Source organism: Trachemys scripta, chromosome 1, assembly GCF_013100865.1.
Source record: "Trachemys scripta elegans isolate TJP31775 chromosome 1, CAS_Tse_1.0, whole genome shotgun sequence".
Classification (NCBI taxonomy): domain Eukaryota; kingdom Metazoa; phylum Chordata; order Testudines; family Emydidae; genus Trachemys; species Trachemys scripta.
The window spans coordinates 345,697,054-345,714,614 of NC_048298.1; the positions used below are offsets into that span (position 1 = coordinate 345,697,054).

Consider the following 17,561-nt stretch of genomic DNA (forward strand, 5'->3'; position numbering starts at 1 on the left):
GGGAAAATCTGCAACCTAAGGCTAGGTCTACACTACCCGCCTGAATCGGCGGGTAGAAATCGATCTCTCGGGGATCGAATTATCGCGTCTCGTCGGGACACGACAATCGATCCCCGAATCGACGCTCTTACTCCACCAGCGGAGGTGGGAGTAAGCGCCGTCGATGGGGAGCCACAGAGGTCGATTTTCCGGGGTAAGTTGGCTCCGATACGTCGAATCCAGCTACGCTATTCGCGTAGCTGAATTTGCGTATCTTAAATCGACCCTTCCCCCCCCCCCCCCTCCGGTAGTGAAGACCTGCCCTAAAACAGCAACATTTCAGTAGTTCTAATACCATGAGACTAGTTCCACTGATGAAACCGTAGTGCACCGGGCAATCCACGCTTATGGCTCCTGTGATGTAGACAGCAGCCTTTCAACACTAATACACCCAGCTTAATTTTGAAGGGCGTTTTGATCTCTCTTATGCAGCTAAGGCCAAGAAAGTGTGGATAATACCTCGTAGCTCATGCATAGCACTTTTCATCAGGATAAGTGTCTGATCGTTTAGGCTCTTAAACACAGAATGGAATTGGAGGCTAGTTATTAGTTGCACGTAATGCTTTACAGACAAAATCCCTGCCCCAAATATCTTACACTCAAATGCCTAAACCCTGCAGCCACGTATGCCTGAGCAGCGCCCCATTGACTTCAATGGAACACCTTGTGAGCATACAGGCTCCAATTGTAGGCCAGGGCTTATGATAGAGGACGTCAGGGTGAATTGTAACAAATACACGTGACAATATGCTGTCGAAGTTTGGCTTATGTTTAACTGCAGGGTTTTGTGTAGTGTGTGTGTGTCACAAAGTGCTGTGTTACAGTCAGGCCATGCAAAGGAGGTGGCTGCTGAAAGTCTCGATGAAGAAAGTGAATGTGAGCAGGGGGAGAGCAAGGTAGCTAGATTCACAGGGGACAAGAATTCACTCCTGTTCAGAGGTCCTGGGCATCACTTCCGTTCCATTTTGGTCCTAGGTCTCAGCTGCTTCTGCTCTTTTTGTGTCAGCTCTTAAGCATGTTTGTCTCCAGCCAGTCTTTGCTTTCCTCCTGCTGTGTGTAACTCTGCTCCCATGGGATCATGGCCTGTCCTTGGTTTCTTTCAACAGCAGTTGGCACCTGTCCTTTGCAACATCACTGCCTCTCTGCTTGGCTTGTGGTACTGAGTACACATACACGATTGTGTTTGGGGTGATGGGGAGGGATAGAGTCCAGGGGATTAAGCTTTAGCTGGCACTCCAGACACACCCCGCACAGTATTGTGTATATATTGAAAATGTTGGTACTAGTAGAGGGCATACACTGATTCCAAGGCCAGAAGGGACCATTGTGATCATGTAGTCTGATCTCCTGTGAAGCACTGGCCAAAGACCTGCATCAAATTAATTCCTAGAGCACAGCTTTTAGAAGAAATCTGATCTTGATTTAAAAATAGTCAGTGATGATGAATCCACCACCACCCTTGGTGAATTGTTCCAATAGTTAATCACTCTCATCATTAAAAATGTGCACCTTATTTCCAGTCTGAACGTGTCTAGTTTCAACTTCTAGCCATTGGATCGTGTTAGACCTTTGTCTGCTAGACTGAAGAGCTGATTATTAAATATTTGTTCCCTGTGTACCTACTTACCAGGCAGTAATCAAGTCATCCCTTAACCTTCTCTGGTTCAGCTAAATAGGTTGAGCTCTTTGAGTCTGTTACTATAAGGCTGGTTTTCCAATCCTTTAATCAGTCTTGTGGCTCTTCTCTGAACCCTCTCCAACTTATCAACATCCTTCTTGAATTGTGAGCACCAGCACTGGACACAGGATTCCTGCAGCGGTCACACCAGGGCCAAACTCAGAGGTAAAACAACCTCTCTACCCCTACTTGATTCCCTTGTTTATGCCTCCCAGGATCACATTAGCTCCTTTGGCCACAGTGTCACCGTGGGACCTCATGTTCAGATGATTATCCACCATGATCCCCAAATCTTTTTCAGAGTCACTGCTGCCCAGGAGAGAGTCCCCCATCCGTAAGTATGGCTTGCATGTTTTGTTCTCAGATGTATACATTTATATTTAACTATATTAAAATGCATATTTTCATATGCCCAGCTTCCCGAGCGCTCCAGATCAGTCTGTATTAGGGACCTGTCCTCTTCATTATTTGTCTCTCCCCAACTTCTGTGTCATCTGCAAACTTTATCAGTGATGATTTTGTTTTCTTCCAAGTCATTGATAAAAATATTAGCTAGCATAGAGCCGCGAACTGATCCCTGCGGGACCAGTAGAAACACACCCGCTCAATGAAAATTCCCCCTTCGCAATTACATGGTGAGACCCATCAGACAGCTTTTAATCCACTTGTGTGCCATGTTAATTTGATACCTTTCTAGTTTTTTAATTAAAATGTGCGGCACTAAGTTAAATGCCTTAAAGAAGTCAAAGTATATTATGTCAACACTGTTATCTTTATCAACCAACTTGTAATCTCATAACAAAAAAAGAGAGCAGCTTAGTTTGACAGGCTCTGTTTTCCATCAATCCTTATGAAAGGAGACTCAAAGAGCTTGGCTTGTTTAGCCTAACCAAAAGAAGGCTGAGGGTAGATATGATTGCTCTCTATAAATATATCAGAGGGATAAATACCAGGGAGGGAGAGGAATTATTTAAGCTCAGTACCAACGTAGACACAAGAACAAATGGATATAAACTGGCCATTAGGAAGTTTAGACTGAAATTAGACGAAGGTTTCTAACCATCAGAGGAGTGAAGTTCTGGAACAGCCTTCCAAGGGGAGCAGTGCAGGCAAAAGACATATCTGGCTTCAAGACTAAGTTTGATAAGTTTATGGAGGGGTTGGTATGATGGGATAGCCTAATTTTGGCAATTAATTGATCTTTGACTATTAGCGGTAAATATGCCCAATGGCCTGTGATGGGATGTTAGATGGGGTGGGATCTGAGTTACTACAGAGAATTCTTTCCTGGGTGTCTGGCTGGTGAGTCTTACCCACATGCTCAGGGTTTAGCTGATCGCCATATTTGGGGTGAAGAAGGAATTTTCCTCCAGGACAGATTGGCAGAGGCCCTGGGAGTTTTTCGCCTTCCTCTGCAGCGTGGGGCACGGGTCACTTGCTGGGGGATTCTCTGCACCTTGAAGTCTTTAAACCACAAGTTGAGGACTTCAATAGTTCAGGCATAGGTCAGGGATTTGTTACAGGAGTGGGTGGGCGAGATTCTGTGGCCTGCGTTGTGCAGGAGGTTGGACTAGAAGATCATAGTGGTCCCTTCTGACCTTAAAGTCTATGAGTCAAGGATGGTCTCACAGGTTTTATTTTTCATGAGTCCTTTGGTGACTGAGGAGTCCGATCTTTGAGCCACAGGCTTGTTGGCAGACATGGCAGGTGGTGTTGGATGACCGAGTTGGGCCGCAATTGCTGCGTGACTGTTGTCTTTCCTTTCTTTTCTGGCATTTTTCTGTGACCAGGGCAAGGCAATTTTCCTCAAAAATGGACGTTCCCTCTCTGACAAAGCTTCGCCATTATCTGTATCGTGGGCTGCTGCCTCCCAGTGTGTGGTGTCGATGCCACATCTCTTGATGTTTATCTTGAGGGTGTCTTTAAAGTGTTTCTTTTGGCCTCCCCAGTTCCTTTCTCCTTTGGTGAGTTGGGTGTACAGCCGTTGTTTTGGTAAGCGTACATCAGGCATGCGTGCACAGTGCCCGCTCCACCTCCGTTAGTGCTGGATAATCAGCCTCAACACTGAAGATGTTGGCCTCTGGGAGGACACTGACATTAGTGCGATGATCCTCCCACTTTGTTGAGGATCTTCCCAAGAAAGTGCTGGTGCTAGCGTTCCAGGTTTTTCAGGTGTTTTCTATAGTAACCCAAGTCTCATAGCTGTAGAGGAGAGTTGGGCTTAGCACTGCTTTATAAACTAAAAGTAGTCTACAGTGGTCTTCAACCTTTTTATGCACAAGATCACTTTGAATTTAAGATCAATTCAGTATCTATCCCGCACCTTCCCCGAGGCTCCACCCCACTCACTCCATTCCCCGCTCCCTCCCTTCCTCATTCACTCTCCCCCACCTCATTCACTTTCACCGGGCAGGGGCTTGGGGTGCAAGAGTGAGGGGTGCAAGCTCTGGGAGGGAAATTGGATGCAGGGATCCTATTGTCACACTGCACCTAATCTGCACCTAAACCAGTTGGCAGTGCAGCGGGGCTCAGGCAGGCAGGCAGGCTGCCTGCCATGGCCCCATGCTGCTCCCGGAAGCGGCTGTCTGCTGACACGTCTCTGCAGCCGTGGGGAGGGAGGCAGCTCCCCATGCTGCCCCCGGCCCCATCACCATCCCTGCAGTTTGCATTGGCCGGTTCAGGGGCAGCACTTGCAGGTATGGGCAGTGCATGGAGACCCATGGCCCCCTCTCTCCCAGGGGCCGCAGAGACGTGCCAGCAGCCAGCCGCTTCCGAGAGTGGCGTGAGGCCAAGACAAGCACTTTGGTCCCGGGTTACATGCTCAGCCCACACACAGATGTTCTGAGTTTGGCGCACAGCTCTGGCCACACTGGAACAGAGCAGAGATCTGCCTAGCCTGGGCACCTGCCTCTGAGTGTGGCCATGCAGTGTGACGAGAGATCCCAGGCAGGCCCTGGGGGCCGGAGAGATGCTGATGTGAGGCGCAGGTTGGGACCTTGGGGAGGAGACACAAAGAGTGGGTGGGTGGGGGTGAGATAAGGTTTGTTTCATGACTTCCAGCACCTGAACCCATCTGACAGCCAAGATTTTCCTCCCACTTCGCCACCACTCCCTCCTTGAAGAGACTAAATGATTCTTGTTCTTTTCCCCCTTCCCTAGGCTAGTATCACATCCCACACCCCAGTGGCCTTGGCCAGTGCTTGGCCAAGCTCGGACGCTCTAGCTCTTTTCATCTTTCATCACATTCATCCTCTGCCGGCCTGATTACACTGGGCGTCAGCCTACCCGCAGGGTGCACAGTCCCGCAGGCAGCCCCTGCGTGGGTAACCTCACCATTGCGCTTCACGGGCTGGGTGTCTGTGTATGGCATGCAACTACCCGTGACAGCCGCCTTCGCCGCCAGCTCAACCATACATCTAGGGGGGCTGGCCCCGACATGCGGGACAAGGGTGGGTCACGAGTGGGAAATACCAGTGGTCAGCTCTGGAAGCAGGCAGGAAAATGCCGACGATTATAATCCTGTTCTCAATGGTGTGGCCTCGGCTGGAGCACTGGTCAGTAAGCGTATTGCAGAGTTAGCGGCGGTCCAGAGACGGGAGATGAAAGAGAGCGAGGGCCTGGAAAAATGATTCTTACGGGAGAGATTGAAAAGCTTGGGCTTGTTGGCCTGAGAGAGGCGATGACTAAACAGGGACGTAAGAGGCTATGAAATAGTGACTGGGCAGGTGACGGGAGATTGGAAACTTTGGTTCTCTCGGGCTCGTGACACAAGGACCGGGGCCAATCACTGACATGAAAAGGTGGAAAATACACAGTGGAGCAAAGGAAATCCTTTCTCACCCCTGTGGCATTAGGGAACTCAGGCTGTCCCTGGGGCCAGGAACTCAGGTTCGAAGTGGGGAGCGGGTAGTTTGCTGGATAACCAGCACTTAAGCCGGTCTCCAATGATTAGAGCCCAGGATGAAACCTAACATGGGGGCAGATTAACCCAGAGCTGCTACTGCAGGGCTCTTACACCTGCCTGTGGCGCACCTGGGGTCTGTGGCTCAGCGACGGGTGTCGGCTGCAGGAACCTCAGGACTGGGCCAGTCCAGCGATGCCTGTGTGTGTCAGCCCCACCCAGTCAGGCGTGAAAGACTGAGCAAACGGAGGAGTTCCTGTCCCATGAGGGGAGGTGCCGGCAGATAGCGGCCCCCTCCTCTCTCCAAGGCAGTGAGAAAAAACCTGAGCTGAGCATGGAGGAGCATGATGGAGAAGAGGCCAAATGGCTGAGGGAGACATGGCCAGATGGGTGGTGTATACACCAGCCTTACCGTGGGCTGCACCTTCTTGGGAGGTCTGGAGCTGTAGGAAAAGTCACAATCTCCTGCTCCCCAGTGTCTGCAGCACCTTGCCCCAGAGCCCGTTACCACCCCCTTCCAGCCGGGTGCCCTGTGGCTGCAGGGAAAGAGGCAGGGCCTGCATCGTCTCTCTGAATCGGTTTGTCACGGTGCTGGTGGTGCCTCTGCCAGGCCCTCGGGCCCTGCTGCCCCCCAACCCCCCAGGCCAGACAGCGCAGGGCAGAGTCCAGGGGGTCGGGTCCTGTACTCCCTGAAACCGGGGGTGATGCCATGGGGCCGGGCCCACAGTCGAAAGGGGCCCCAGCGCTCTCCTCCGCGCCCCCCCGTGGGGTCAGAGCTTGATGCTGCGGGCTGCTGCGGCCCTGTGGCAGCCTCTGCCGGCAGCCTGGCTCCTGCCCCGCCCTGCCCCTTTCCCCAGCGTGCTACGTTCGTCTTGCCAGGGGGGGAGGGAGCCGCAGCGCGCCGCTCCGAGTCCGGGGGGAGGAGGAGGAGAAGAGGCAGGGATGAAGCCTCTCCCCCGCCTCTTTCCTCAGCGTGCTACATTCCTCTCCCCCCCACCACCGCTGGTCAGTTGGATCAGGCTTGCAGGCAGGAGGGGGGCAAGGAGGAGCGAGCTGCAGCACACCACTCCGGGAGAAATGGCCACTGAAACACACACACTTTACCACAAAGGCTACCACAATCCAGCCTCAAGTTCCTACCCCAATCTTCACACCTGGGCTCTCCTCCCATCCCTCCTACTGTCCCCATCCCACACAACTAACCCCCTAACAAAGGCTCTCCTCAAGCTCCCTGCTACTGCCCACTGCCTACACACTTTCACCCCAGGGCTGTCACCTCCCTCTCTTCTACTACCCCCCTTCTACACACACACACCCCGAGCCAACCCCCACCTTCAACCCAGACTCTCCCCTCCCTCCCTCTGCCCCCTGCCACACCAACCCCCACCTTAACACCCTGCTTCTCCTACACAGAGTCACCGCCAGCTCCCCCATCACACCCGGACTTGCCCCACAACTGCCCCTTTCCCCCAAAACTGGGCTGCGCCCCCTCCCCGGAGTGCAGGGAAGTAGTTTCTGGGCATTCCCACTGGCGGGGGGCGTGGCAGCCAGCACTGACAAGTCCTGCTGTCACTGCTCCCCCTGCTCCTAGGCACCACAGACAATCCGTGAGTGGGGGTGCTGAGGAGGTGTGAGGGGAGTGCAGGGTCAGGGCAGGGGCTCACGGGGCTGGGGGGGTGCATGGGTTAGGGTGGGCTGGTGTCAGGGGGTGCTCATGCAGGGGGCTGGAGGGGGTATGCCCCAATTCCAGCCCCTTCCCCTAGGCCTCACCCCGGCTTGTCTTCTCCTCCTCCCTGGAGTTTACCCTGTATAAGCTTTATATAGGGTAAAACGGATTTATTTGGGGGGTTTGACCCCATTGGGAGCTGGATATCTGAGTGCTGGAGACCGGAGCACTTCTTAAACTGTTTTCAGTTAAGCCTGCAGCTTGTGGGGGACGTGGTTCAGACCTGGGTCTGTGTTGGAGCAGACGGGTGTGTCTGGCACAACCAGGCAGGGCACTGAAGTCCCACGCTGGCGGAGAAAACGGGCTCAGAGGTAGTCCCAGCACATCGAGTGGCCGTCCCGGGGGGTTTCTGTGACCCAACCCGTCACATTCGGAATCACGGAATGGGGTTCTTTCGGCTTTACACCAGTGTAACCACATCAGCGTTTGCCCCTTAATGGCTTCACCTGCGGCTCCCAGGACACAATACTACGTGACCCCAACCACCCTTAAACTACAAAACAAAGCCTCAGACACGGCAGGGCTGTGGTTTCTTCTCTGAGTTTAATAAACTAGAATAATTTATTTGACAGAACACAGAAACGTCACAGATACAGGGGAGAAACCGAAGAAGCAAGTTCTCAATGAACAGTACAAAGTAACCACTTTACAAAAAGTACCACATTGCCCAGTCAGGTTACCTAAAAATAACAAGGGTTGGTTTTCTCTCTGTCTCTCTCTAGCGCGCCCGACGTGCGTATATACAGATCGAATGGTCAATGCGCGGTCTCCAAACGTTCATGCTGAATGCAGGTGAGTAATGAATAAGGGCAAAGATCGTTATTGAATAGAACTAACTCATCGGTGAGATCGCTACTGTCTCAATGAGTGTGTTGGGGATGGGACAGAAGGCGCTGTCTGACTATACATGATCTCCTCACCCACCGTTGTCTGGGTTATTTTTTTCTCCCAGAGGATGGATTGTTACTGCTTTCACTGGGTGTAACGCTACAGAACTTAACGTCCAACTGGCAAGCCTTGAAACGTTGCTGGGCCTAGCCAGAGCCAGGACCACTGGCCAAGCTAGCGAGCACAGCTGGCTGGGAGAGCGCCTGTAACTGGGGTAAATTACCCACTGACACATGCAGTTGCCCCAAATCCAGCACGTTGTTGGCAGGGAAATTTCACACACCTGGTGGTGGAAGTGACACACTGTTAATGGCCTGATCCAAAGCCCTCTGAAGTCGAGCGGAGTCTGAATGAGGCGCCCATTAGTTTCAATGGACTTTGGCTCAGGCCCTAGGGAATTTTCACTGGGGCACATTAATCCCTGGGGTCACTCCGCTTGGTACAATGCAATTCCACCAGGAATGACTTTAGCCCACACAGCATAATGCTGAGCTGAGTTATGCTGGTGATCTCTGCAGCAGCGCTGTTGGGGGGGTCAGTGGTGCTATTCTGGAGCAAATGAGATCAGCATCTGAGCGGGGTGCTGAGAGCCACTGAACCAAGCTGTAAATCCTGTACATAATGGAATCCACTTCAAGTCACAGGGTGCTGCCGCACCCCCCAGCACTCCCAGTTCCAGCACCTATGGCCTCCGACCCACTGAGTTTAAGGGAGCCTAAGCTGGTAAAACAAACTTGCCGATGGACCAGAAGAGAGGCAAATAGCTGGGAAAGCAGGTGACAGGCAGCTGTCAAAGTAGCCCCCCGACCTAGACACCAGGCTGACTCCACCTCTCTTTGGCACGCTGCTCCCTGTCTCAACCACTCATAACTTCCCTATCCCCCGGGCACACATGGCCGCCTCCCCCTCCCTACCCCGTTAGGTATGGCTCTGAGGTGTTGCTCAGCATTTACTAAATGGGAGACTTTTCCTTGGCTACTCCCCACCCCTCCCCCAAACTAGCGTGTGCCCAAATGAACCGTCGCACAAGACTGCCGTTACTATAAGTGCTTCCCTGCGAGATCTTAGCCAGTGCTGGATTCGAACCAGAGTCAACAGAACGTTCTGAGCCCCACCTGACAGTCAGTGACATTCCCAGCCACTGCCTCCATTCTGCAGTTCTCCTGGGCTCTGCCTGTGAGGGAGTGACCACCTGGCAGCAATCAGCCAATGGGTCAGACCAGCTAGCTCAGGGTCCTGTCTTCACCATTGGTCAGGAACAGATGTTTCCGAGATAGGTGCAAGGAGCTTCCCAGTGGATAGAATATTCTTGCCACAGGGGAAATGTCTTCCTATCCTGCCCCCGCCCACTGCACCAGTTAGTAGTGGGCTAATGCCTGAAGCCTGCAGTTTTTGATCCCTTCTAAAAATATAATTTTTATCCCCTCTCCTGAAATTGTGGCTGTTGTCACATCTGACTGTCAGATCCTCTTTTAAACCCTACTCTGCTCTGCGCCTGGATGTCCTGTGGTAGTGAGTTCCACAAGTTATTCTGTGCTGTGTGTAAGGAATCAGTTATAATCGGGTTCAGTTTCACAGTGCCCCCTTGTCCTTGTGTTGTGAAAGGGTAAATAAGAGCAGCTGATTTCCTTTCTCCATCCCATTATTTTGTATGCCTTCCTCATGCCCTCTCTTACTCATCTCTGCTCTAAAGAGACCCAGCATTTCAGTCTTTCCTGAACCCACTCTTCTGGCCTTCAGACAACCCTCCAAACCTGCAAACCTCATCCACAAAAGCAAGACATCAACTCAAAGCAGCACCAGACTTTGCCAGACCAACAGATGTGAAACCTGCAGACATCTCTCCGCTGCTACAATGACCAGCACTCTCCCCAACCTGCCTTTCAAGACACATGGGCCCTACATGTGCCTATCACAACATGTGATGTACATGACCCATTACAGCAAATGCCCCAACAATAACTATGTGGGTGAAACCAGACTGTCAAATGAACTCACACAGCAAAATGATGAGACCAAAACACCCCATCACCACGGCGAACACTTCTCACAACACGATTGCTCTGTATCGTCTCTCTCACTCCCGCTCCTCAAAGGAAACCTTCACGATGCCTTCAAAAGATGAGCCTGGGAACTTAAACTGAGAACGTTGCTAGACACCAAAAAGCATGGTCCTGGTTTTATGGTGCGTTACAATTTGTAACCTACTAACCAGCCTTTGTCCTTCGATTGCAGAGGTGTTAATTTCCCACTTCATTGTAACTGGTCTCTGGCAACATGTGTTACCCCCTTATGCTTAACAACCTGACCTAGCTTGCACTGAGCTGTGACCCCCTGAGTACCAGCCCCAGACCTGGAGAAGAGCTCCGTGGAGTTCAAAAGCTTGGCTCTTCCACCCCCATAAAGGCTATTCCCTCACCCAGCTTGTCGCTCTCATATTCTGGGACCAACACAGCCACAACATTGAAAACACCAGTATCAGCAGGCCTCGGGGTACCCAGAATAAGCGTGGAGAATATATCAGGTGGAGTGCACTCACCCTGGGTTCTCTGGGGGTTGACAGGAGAAGATGGTTTCTCATGCGCCCAGAAGATCCCGCATGAATGCAGCTCACCACAAGAGAACTTCATCCCAAGAGGCATCTTTCCTCTAACCCAGCTCTCAAATCATTTAGACAGTTAAAGAAAGAACAGGAGTACTTGTGGCACCTTAGAGACTAACAAATTAAATAATCCTCGAGGGCAGAGGAAGAGAGGGGAGCAAAGATGGACCAAATCTAGCCCTGAGGGAAACCCAAAGAAGTCACTGGAGTTGCACCAGGGATGATTTTTGTCCATTGTGTGGAAAGGAGAGAGAAAATCAGTAGTGGGCAGCAGGAGCTGCAGAACAGGTTCCTACAGTACAGAGCATGGAGATGGAGCTTGTCTGAGTCCTCAGTCTCCTAACAGGCGTGTGTGTTTGTGTGATATACATGCAGTCCTGGCACAGAAGATAAAAACGTTACGGGTTTCCAAGACTCGATGATACTTTGGCTTCAAAATGTTATCTTCAGTCACAGGATCAGCCTTATCCAATCCCATTGGCCCTGCAAATCAAACACCACTGACCTCTCCAGGATTTTTCTCTCCTGCATTCCTAGGGTCAGGCGTGTGCGCGGCCGTGGAGCTGATCGGGGCCCAAAGCAGAGTTTACCTCCAACAGAATAAATGCAAACACCAAATGTGCAGCTCACCACCCTGTTCCAGCCACTCTGTGGGGACTCGTCCTACAGGCCAAACCCAGCCAAAACTCATACAGGCCGCAGAGCGTTTTGCCTCGGCATGGCCTCCAGGATTGGTCCCTTATGATTCAAACAACCTCGTCCATAGCCTTTATGGAGGAACTACAAAGGCAAAGCCTAGTAGGCAGTTATCTCCTAATGCCTCACCCTAGGACCATTCCCTTGCTCCCGCGATGGAAGGGACTGGGACTAGCATCCTGCCTGTTTCTCTCGTCACGCCTAGGCCCGGAAATTGCCACTCACACCTTCCTCCCTTAACCCGAGGGAACCCAGTGCTTCACAGCCCTCCAGCCACATGCCAGGCCTGTGGGGTACGGAACAGCGTGGGACAGCGCACGGCCTGGTCTACGCACAGCCGTGCGCTCCGGCTGGCGGGAGAGCAGGTGGCTGTGTTCACAGTGAGGCACGTGTGTCCCTGTGTTAACGGATTGAGCAGTTGCCATAGACTATCAGCCTGACTGACTGATTCCTGCCTCCTTCAGCTTGCCCCTCTCGGCTGCCACAGAACCTCTCACTGCCTGGCAGTGTCCAAATGCAGCCGGTCCTGTCCTTAAAGAGCAACAGTGCCACTTTGCCAGGCTGAGGCTGGGCCGGCTGGTGCCCACTGCCTCCCATGCGCCAGCAGGCATCGGAACTCACTCGGAACGGCTGCAGCTTGCAATCACGAGCAGCCCAAGTCCATGGCACGGCACGCAAGATGCAGAATGGGAGACAGACAGCAGATCCCAGAGCAGCGGTTCCCCAACCCTACGGTCTCCACCCTGGGAGCCAGCACTCTCAGCACGTGTCTGAACTGCTGGTGACTGTCTCTCTCTCCGATGACAGACACAAAAGCTGCTTCCCGTCATCCCTCCTCTAAACACGCCGGACTAGGAGGACAGTGTGTTGCAGAAGAAACTAAGATACTGGGGTTGATCCCCTAGCGGCCCCTTTCTCCTGACTCTGTAGGAGCTGAGTGGAACTGGCAGGGCTCACGTAAGGGGATGCTTCCCCAGGCAGGAACCCTTGTCCAGCACTGCCTGCAGCTAACAGGGGGCTCTGCACAGCCTCCCTGAGTGGCCAGCAGGAGCACCCTGGCCCAGCCAGTTCTCCACCACTTCCTGCAAGACCCTGTGTGGGGCTAGGATCCTGGTGCGGGTACAGGGGTCAAAGCAGGGCCAGCGTGGGACCCACACTGGGAAGTCTAGTTGCCCTCGAGCGAGGGAGATCCTTGCCATCAGCCAGCAAGATGAGGGACAGGGGCTGGGGACCAGCAGTGCTGAGGTTGGGGCGTGGGCTCTGTGCTAAGGGTCGGCAAGGCTCTCGGCCCAGATGGGCCGTGCACAGATCTGCAGGCTTTGCCAATAGGCTGTGAACCGCAGGGAGGGCAGGTCACAGCCCGGGACTCAGTGTGGTCAGCTGATCGGTGTCACAACTGTTCTCCAGCCAGGGTGTAGCATTGTGCCCACTTCATACACTGTCCCATCTGCAGTGAAAACAATTTGCCTAGAAAATAAACCCCTTTCACACGCGTTGTCCACCCCACCCCTTCCTCCCACCCCCGTAACAAAGATTTGTCTTGTCTGGATTATACAAAATGCATAAAAGATGCAGATCATACGAAAGGGCTGAGAGCAGCTGCTCCAGAGTGAAAACAGAGCCAGGGACTAGAGGGGGCCAAATCCTAAGGGGTGCTGAGCGTCGGTGACACCTGCTTGCTGCAACCCCCCTCGGGATCTGGCCCACCACCCTGTGTTCGTTCTCGAGACAGCTGACGAGACTTCAGCCTAGGTAGCTAGATGCATGGTGATAAATATGGCACAGCTGTAAGGTTATAATTGCCGTCACCAGCTGGGTGATCCATAGGCTCCCGGTACATGTAGAAAAAAAAAATCATACAAAATATAAGAAGCCTAATGCAGAGGTGTTACTGGAAACAAACAAAACTGGTTAAAAGAATCCCGTTTATCTGTCGTTCAGCTGCGGCGAGTTTGTCCCCTCCTCGTCTTCCTCCTTGTCGTCTTTCATGCCTTTCAGTCTCTGTCGGGCAAAGTCTTCAAACACAATGTCGTCGTCACTGGCAGAAGACACAAGGAGAAGGTTACAGTGGAACGGGTGGGAGGCAACGGCATCCCCTGGTGCCCGTGCTAGGACCTTGCTTCACCACTAGGGGCAGGTGGGCTGGCTCTGGCCTCACCTGATCATGCAGGTTGGGAAGGCTCGTTTGGTCTCTGCTGTTATTGGGTTCGCTGTGGGGAAAAAGGGACCAAGGAAGCGGCAAGCAGAAGCAGCCACTGAGAAATGAGTGCCAGAGGGAGCAGAGAGGGGGAGACACAGTATATATAGGGTGTCCTGTATGGGGTATGGGGATCCTATCCTCACAACAGCAGAAACTCCCCTTGAGCTAAAGAAACATCTAGTCACAGTGATGTTTTGTAAGGGGTGGGGAGTGGGGATCAGATGTCAGTTACAGGGGCAAAGGGTTTGAAAGGCGCCTTCTGCCATGATCAGAACCTCAGAGGCTGTCGCTGCTCAGTACAGGCTCTGCGAGGGCCGGTCCTGCCAAGCACCAAGTGAGACATCACAGCTGGAAACAACCTCACGCCATTGTATCGTGCAAGGGACCAGGACCTGAGAGCGGGGTTGACATCAAAGCCACAAACAGAGGTCTAGTCACCTCTTGGTTCTCCCAGCGAGCCCGGAGTGATTTTTAGTGGGGGTGTTACCCTAGGCACAGCAGGAGGAGATATTGGCACCAGCCAACTAACCATGGTCTGAACCCGCAGTGTTTGAGTTTCAAATAACTCCCAAAGTTTGGAGTTGTTTGGGCCCAGGGTTTTGATCTCTGCTCCCAGATCACCCTCTAAACCTGTTTAATCCTCTGGGCTTTTTTCACCCTCATAACCAAGGGCTGAAGAGGAATGAAGGGTCTTTTACATGCGTGGCATGTAGAGAGGTCCCGGGGGCGAAGGAATACGGGTGATGCAAGATGGCACTTGCTATAAAAATAATCGGCTGAGTTGCTAGGCAGAGCGTTAGCTTTCCTCTTGTTAGGCAGATTAAGCCTGTTTAAAGGGGGCTGTTTTTGTGTTAACACACACAAATCGATCGAGCTGGCGGCGTCCGCTCTCTGCAGCCGCTGCGAGAGGATGTGTCCGAGACAGGCGGACGCAAACCACTGACTGACGCACATGGGTACAGAATCTCAACGGGGGATTTGTGCATCACACCCTAGCTCAGAAGGTGCACTGGACACCCAAGACCAGGGGACACCTGGATGATGCGGTGGGTCCTCCTTCCAGCTATACTGTAGTGCTTAGTCTTAGGGAAGCATTAGCATAGTAGGGGTTTATAGTGACATTGAGCACAGCGTACAAGATGTACTTCCTTTGGTTAAAAAGCCCATCAGCCTTTGGGGAATAAAGGTACTTCCAGTGAATTGTCGACTCAAAGCCTTACTGCTGGAACCGGATCCCAAAATTCCAGCGGGGTCGGGGGGGTCCAAGTACCGGAACAGGGGTGGATAGAAGCAAATCCCTACAGATTGACGCAGACTCGGTATCATCAATACAGCTGCTTTGGCTTCCAAGCTACCAATGTGCTAGATAGGGTGGAAGGGACGTGGAATATGCAATAAGGCACAGGGAAGGCAGAAAGAACTAGGAAGCGTTTCCAGCAGACAGGTACCAGACACATTCTGATGAACAGAGCCCTGAATTTCCATTCCGCATGGAGAATTTACCAGCTCACGACACAGCTGGGAACCAGCTTTGATCTAATCCCCAAATTAAACACATTTTCACTCTGAGGCGGGCAGCACAGTGGAATTCTGTTAAAAGGAGTGCTGGGGGCAGCGAGCTCCCTGGATCGCATTGTACGGAGAAGCCAGATTTCCACAGTGCCATGACTGGGTTTCTAACTGCCTCGTACCAAGGCAGGTCAGCCAGATTATTACACACTCTATAATTCTCTCTAACATTCAGTACTGGGGAATTTGGGGGGGGGGGCCTCAGAAAGGCGCAAGAGCCTTTCTCGACTTGGACAACATCACAGAAAACCATTTCCACTCTGACCCTGTCAGCCCAAATCCCCACTCATATTTATAGGCAAGGGGTAAACGCATTAGGATCCAGGGACTCTGGAGTTTGGAAATCTGGCTGGCACTCAGGGTGCCCACCCACAGGCAACCATGGGTGGGATTTTCCAAAGCCTCTAAGTTTTAGGAGCTTTTCAAATCCCAGCAACCATATTTCAGCACCTCAATTAGAAGCCTGGTTTTCAGAGGTGCCCTATGATGCTGTGCAGCCCAAAATCTCAATCAACCACTGATCTGCCCCCCCCCCCCGCCCATTTCTAGGCCCAACTTGAAAACCCGAAGGCCTGGTTTTCAGCAGCACCAAGTGCCCATGTCTCCCACTGAAGGCAACAAGAGCTGCATGTGCCTCTCTGAGGAGCCAGGAGCTTGGTGGTGCCACGTCACGTTACATCAAAATTTGAGGCACCCAAAATCAGTGGCCACTTCTGAAAATGTGTCCGTTAGCGCCTGACTGGTGCCTGGGGGGCCTGCGACAGCAGGGGCTGGACTCCGTGAAGTCCATGAGAGCTGTTGTAGATGCTCAGCCCCTCTGAAAAATCAGGCCACCCTTAACATTAGGTGACTAAATATGGATTTGGCTTTAGGCACCCAAGGGTGGCCTATGATTTGATCCATAGAACTTAACGTCTCCCACCAGCGACACTCACTAAAAGCAGATTCCACTGTGTGAAGTCCGGCTGTGACAACACAATGACATGGATGCAACAGAGCAAAATACAACTCAGAGACAGAGAAGGTGGGTTTCTTACTGTGCTTTTCCTGTTGCAAAACACATGCAAGATGGTTATCATGCCAAAAAGAAAGAAAAGAAACCCCATGCATTAAAGGTTACGTGCACAAGTTAATCATTGACTGTTACATGGAAATGATATTAACCGAATTACGTCTAGATGAGTTAGCTGGTTACTGAGTTACATGCAAATGAGTTGATTACTGATTGAGTTCATATGCAAATGTTTCAACATTCCCATATAGGCCCTGGGATGATTTTAGCTTACTTTGTATCAAGCTCTATGAGATTTGTATCTATGGGAGCTTCATTCTCTGGAACTAAACACAGGGAATTATTGCACATGGTTAGTTACTTGACAAAATAATAAATAACCGTTACACAGCTTCTTTCATCCCACAGCACCACAAGCTCTGGGCACAATCCTGCCAGCCTTGCTTGCACAAAACTCCTTTTGGAAATCAATGGGAATGGGATTTGGCCTCAAATGCACCAGACCAGGACTGAAATGCAGCCATCTCTGGGGTGGAGAGTGGCAATCAACCCATACATGGCCTGAGATAATACTTAGTCCTGCCATGAGTGCAGGGGATTGGACTAGCTGACTTCTCGAGGTCCCTTCCAGACCTATGGATTCTGTGGCAGCACTGGGGAGAGGATATTTTAGCCATAACGCTGGAATCAACACCCCGACTCATGTAACGAGACCCGCAGATCTTTACCACCCACATGGAGCAGCCAGCTAGTTCTTCTATGGCAAGCCACATGGAGGTCAATGTATCTGCCTCACAAGGATGAAGGGCCTGGACCACCTCTACTGCACCATTTACACAGGCAAAGGGGCATTTGCAACTGTGTCACCGCACATGCAACGTGGTCTCTAGGCGAGTCCAGGATCTGCAGGACCAGCAGGAGCCCACACACTGTGGGACTTTCAGCTGCTACTAATCTGACACCTCCCCACCCCCTGAGTATTCTGCTTGTGCGTGTTTACGCAGACTCCTTTTCGAACACAAGAGGTGTCTGAAACCTCAATTCCGGCACAGGCCAGTTCTGTCGCTAACAAACCCACCCAACCAGCGACACCCCCGCCCACCAGGCTTGGTTCAGACCAGCAGAGCAAGTCCCGAAGCCAAGAGGGGACTAGAAAAGGGGTAAACTCACCATCCCGGTGCAAGGGCTCTTCCTTGGGCTTGGGGTGCATCAGTGTGAACGGCAGCTCCACAGCAACATCACTGAAACAG

General features: G+C 52.0%; 1 protein-coding gene across 5 annotated transcripts in view; it reads right to left on the reverse strand.

Annotated features, from left to right (window-relative positions):
* Window positions 1-7,868: 7,868 nt before the first annotated feature.
* ARRB1 (arrestin beta 1) overlaps window positions 7,869-17,561 on the reverse strand; it is a 172,356-nt gene continuing 162,663 nt past the window's right edge. For 3 of the 5 annotated variants that reach the window (XM_034759319.1, XM_034759321.1, XM_034759320.1), the window contains 3 exons: window positions 17,482-17,552; window positions 16,586-16,637; window positions 7,869-13,568 (listed from right to left, as the gene is read on the reverse strand). In XM_034759319.1, coding sequence (XP_034615210.1) covers window positions 13,457-13,568; window positions 16,586-16,637; window positions 17,482-17,552 — 235 coding nt within the window. In that variant the 3' untranslated portion in view covers window positions 7,869-13,456. The remainder of the gene's footprint in view (window positions 13,569-16,585; window positions 16,638-17,481; window positions 17,553-17,561) is intronic. The other 2 variants (XM_034759322.1, XM_034759323.1) reach the window with 1 other exon arrangement.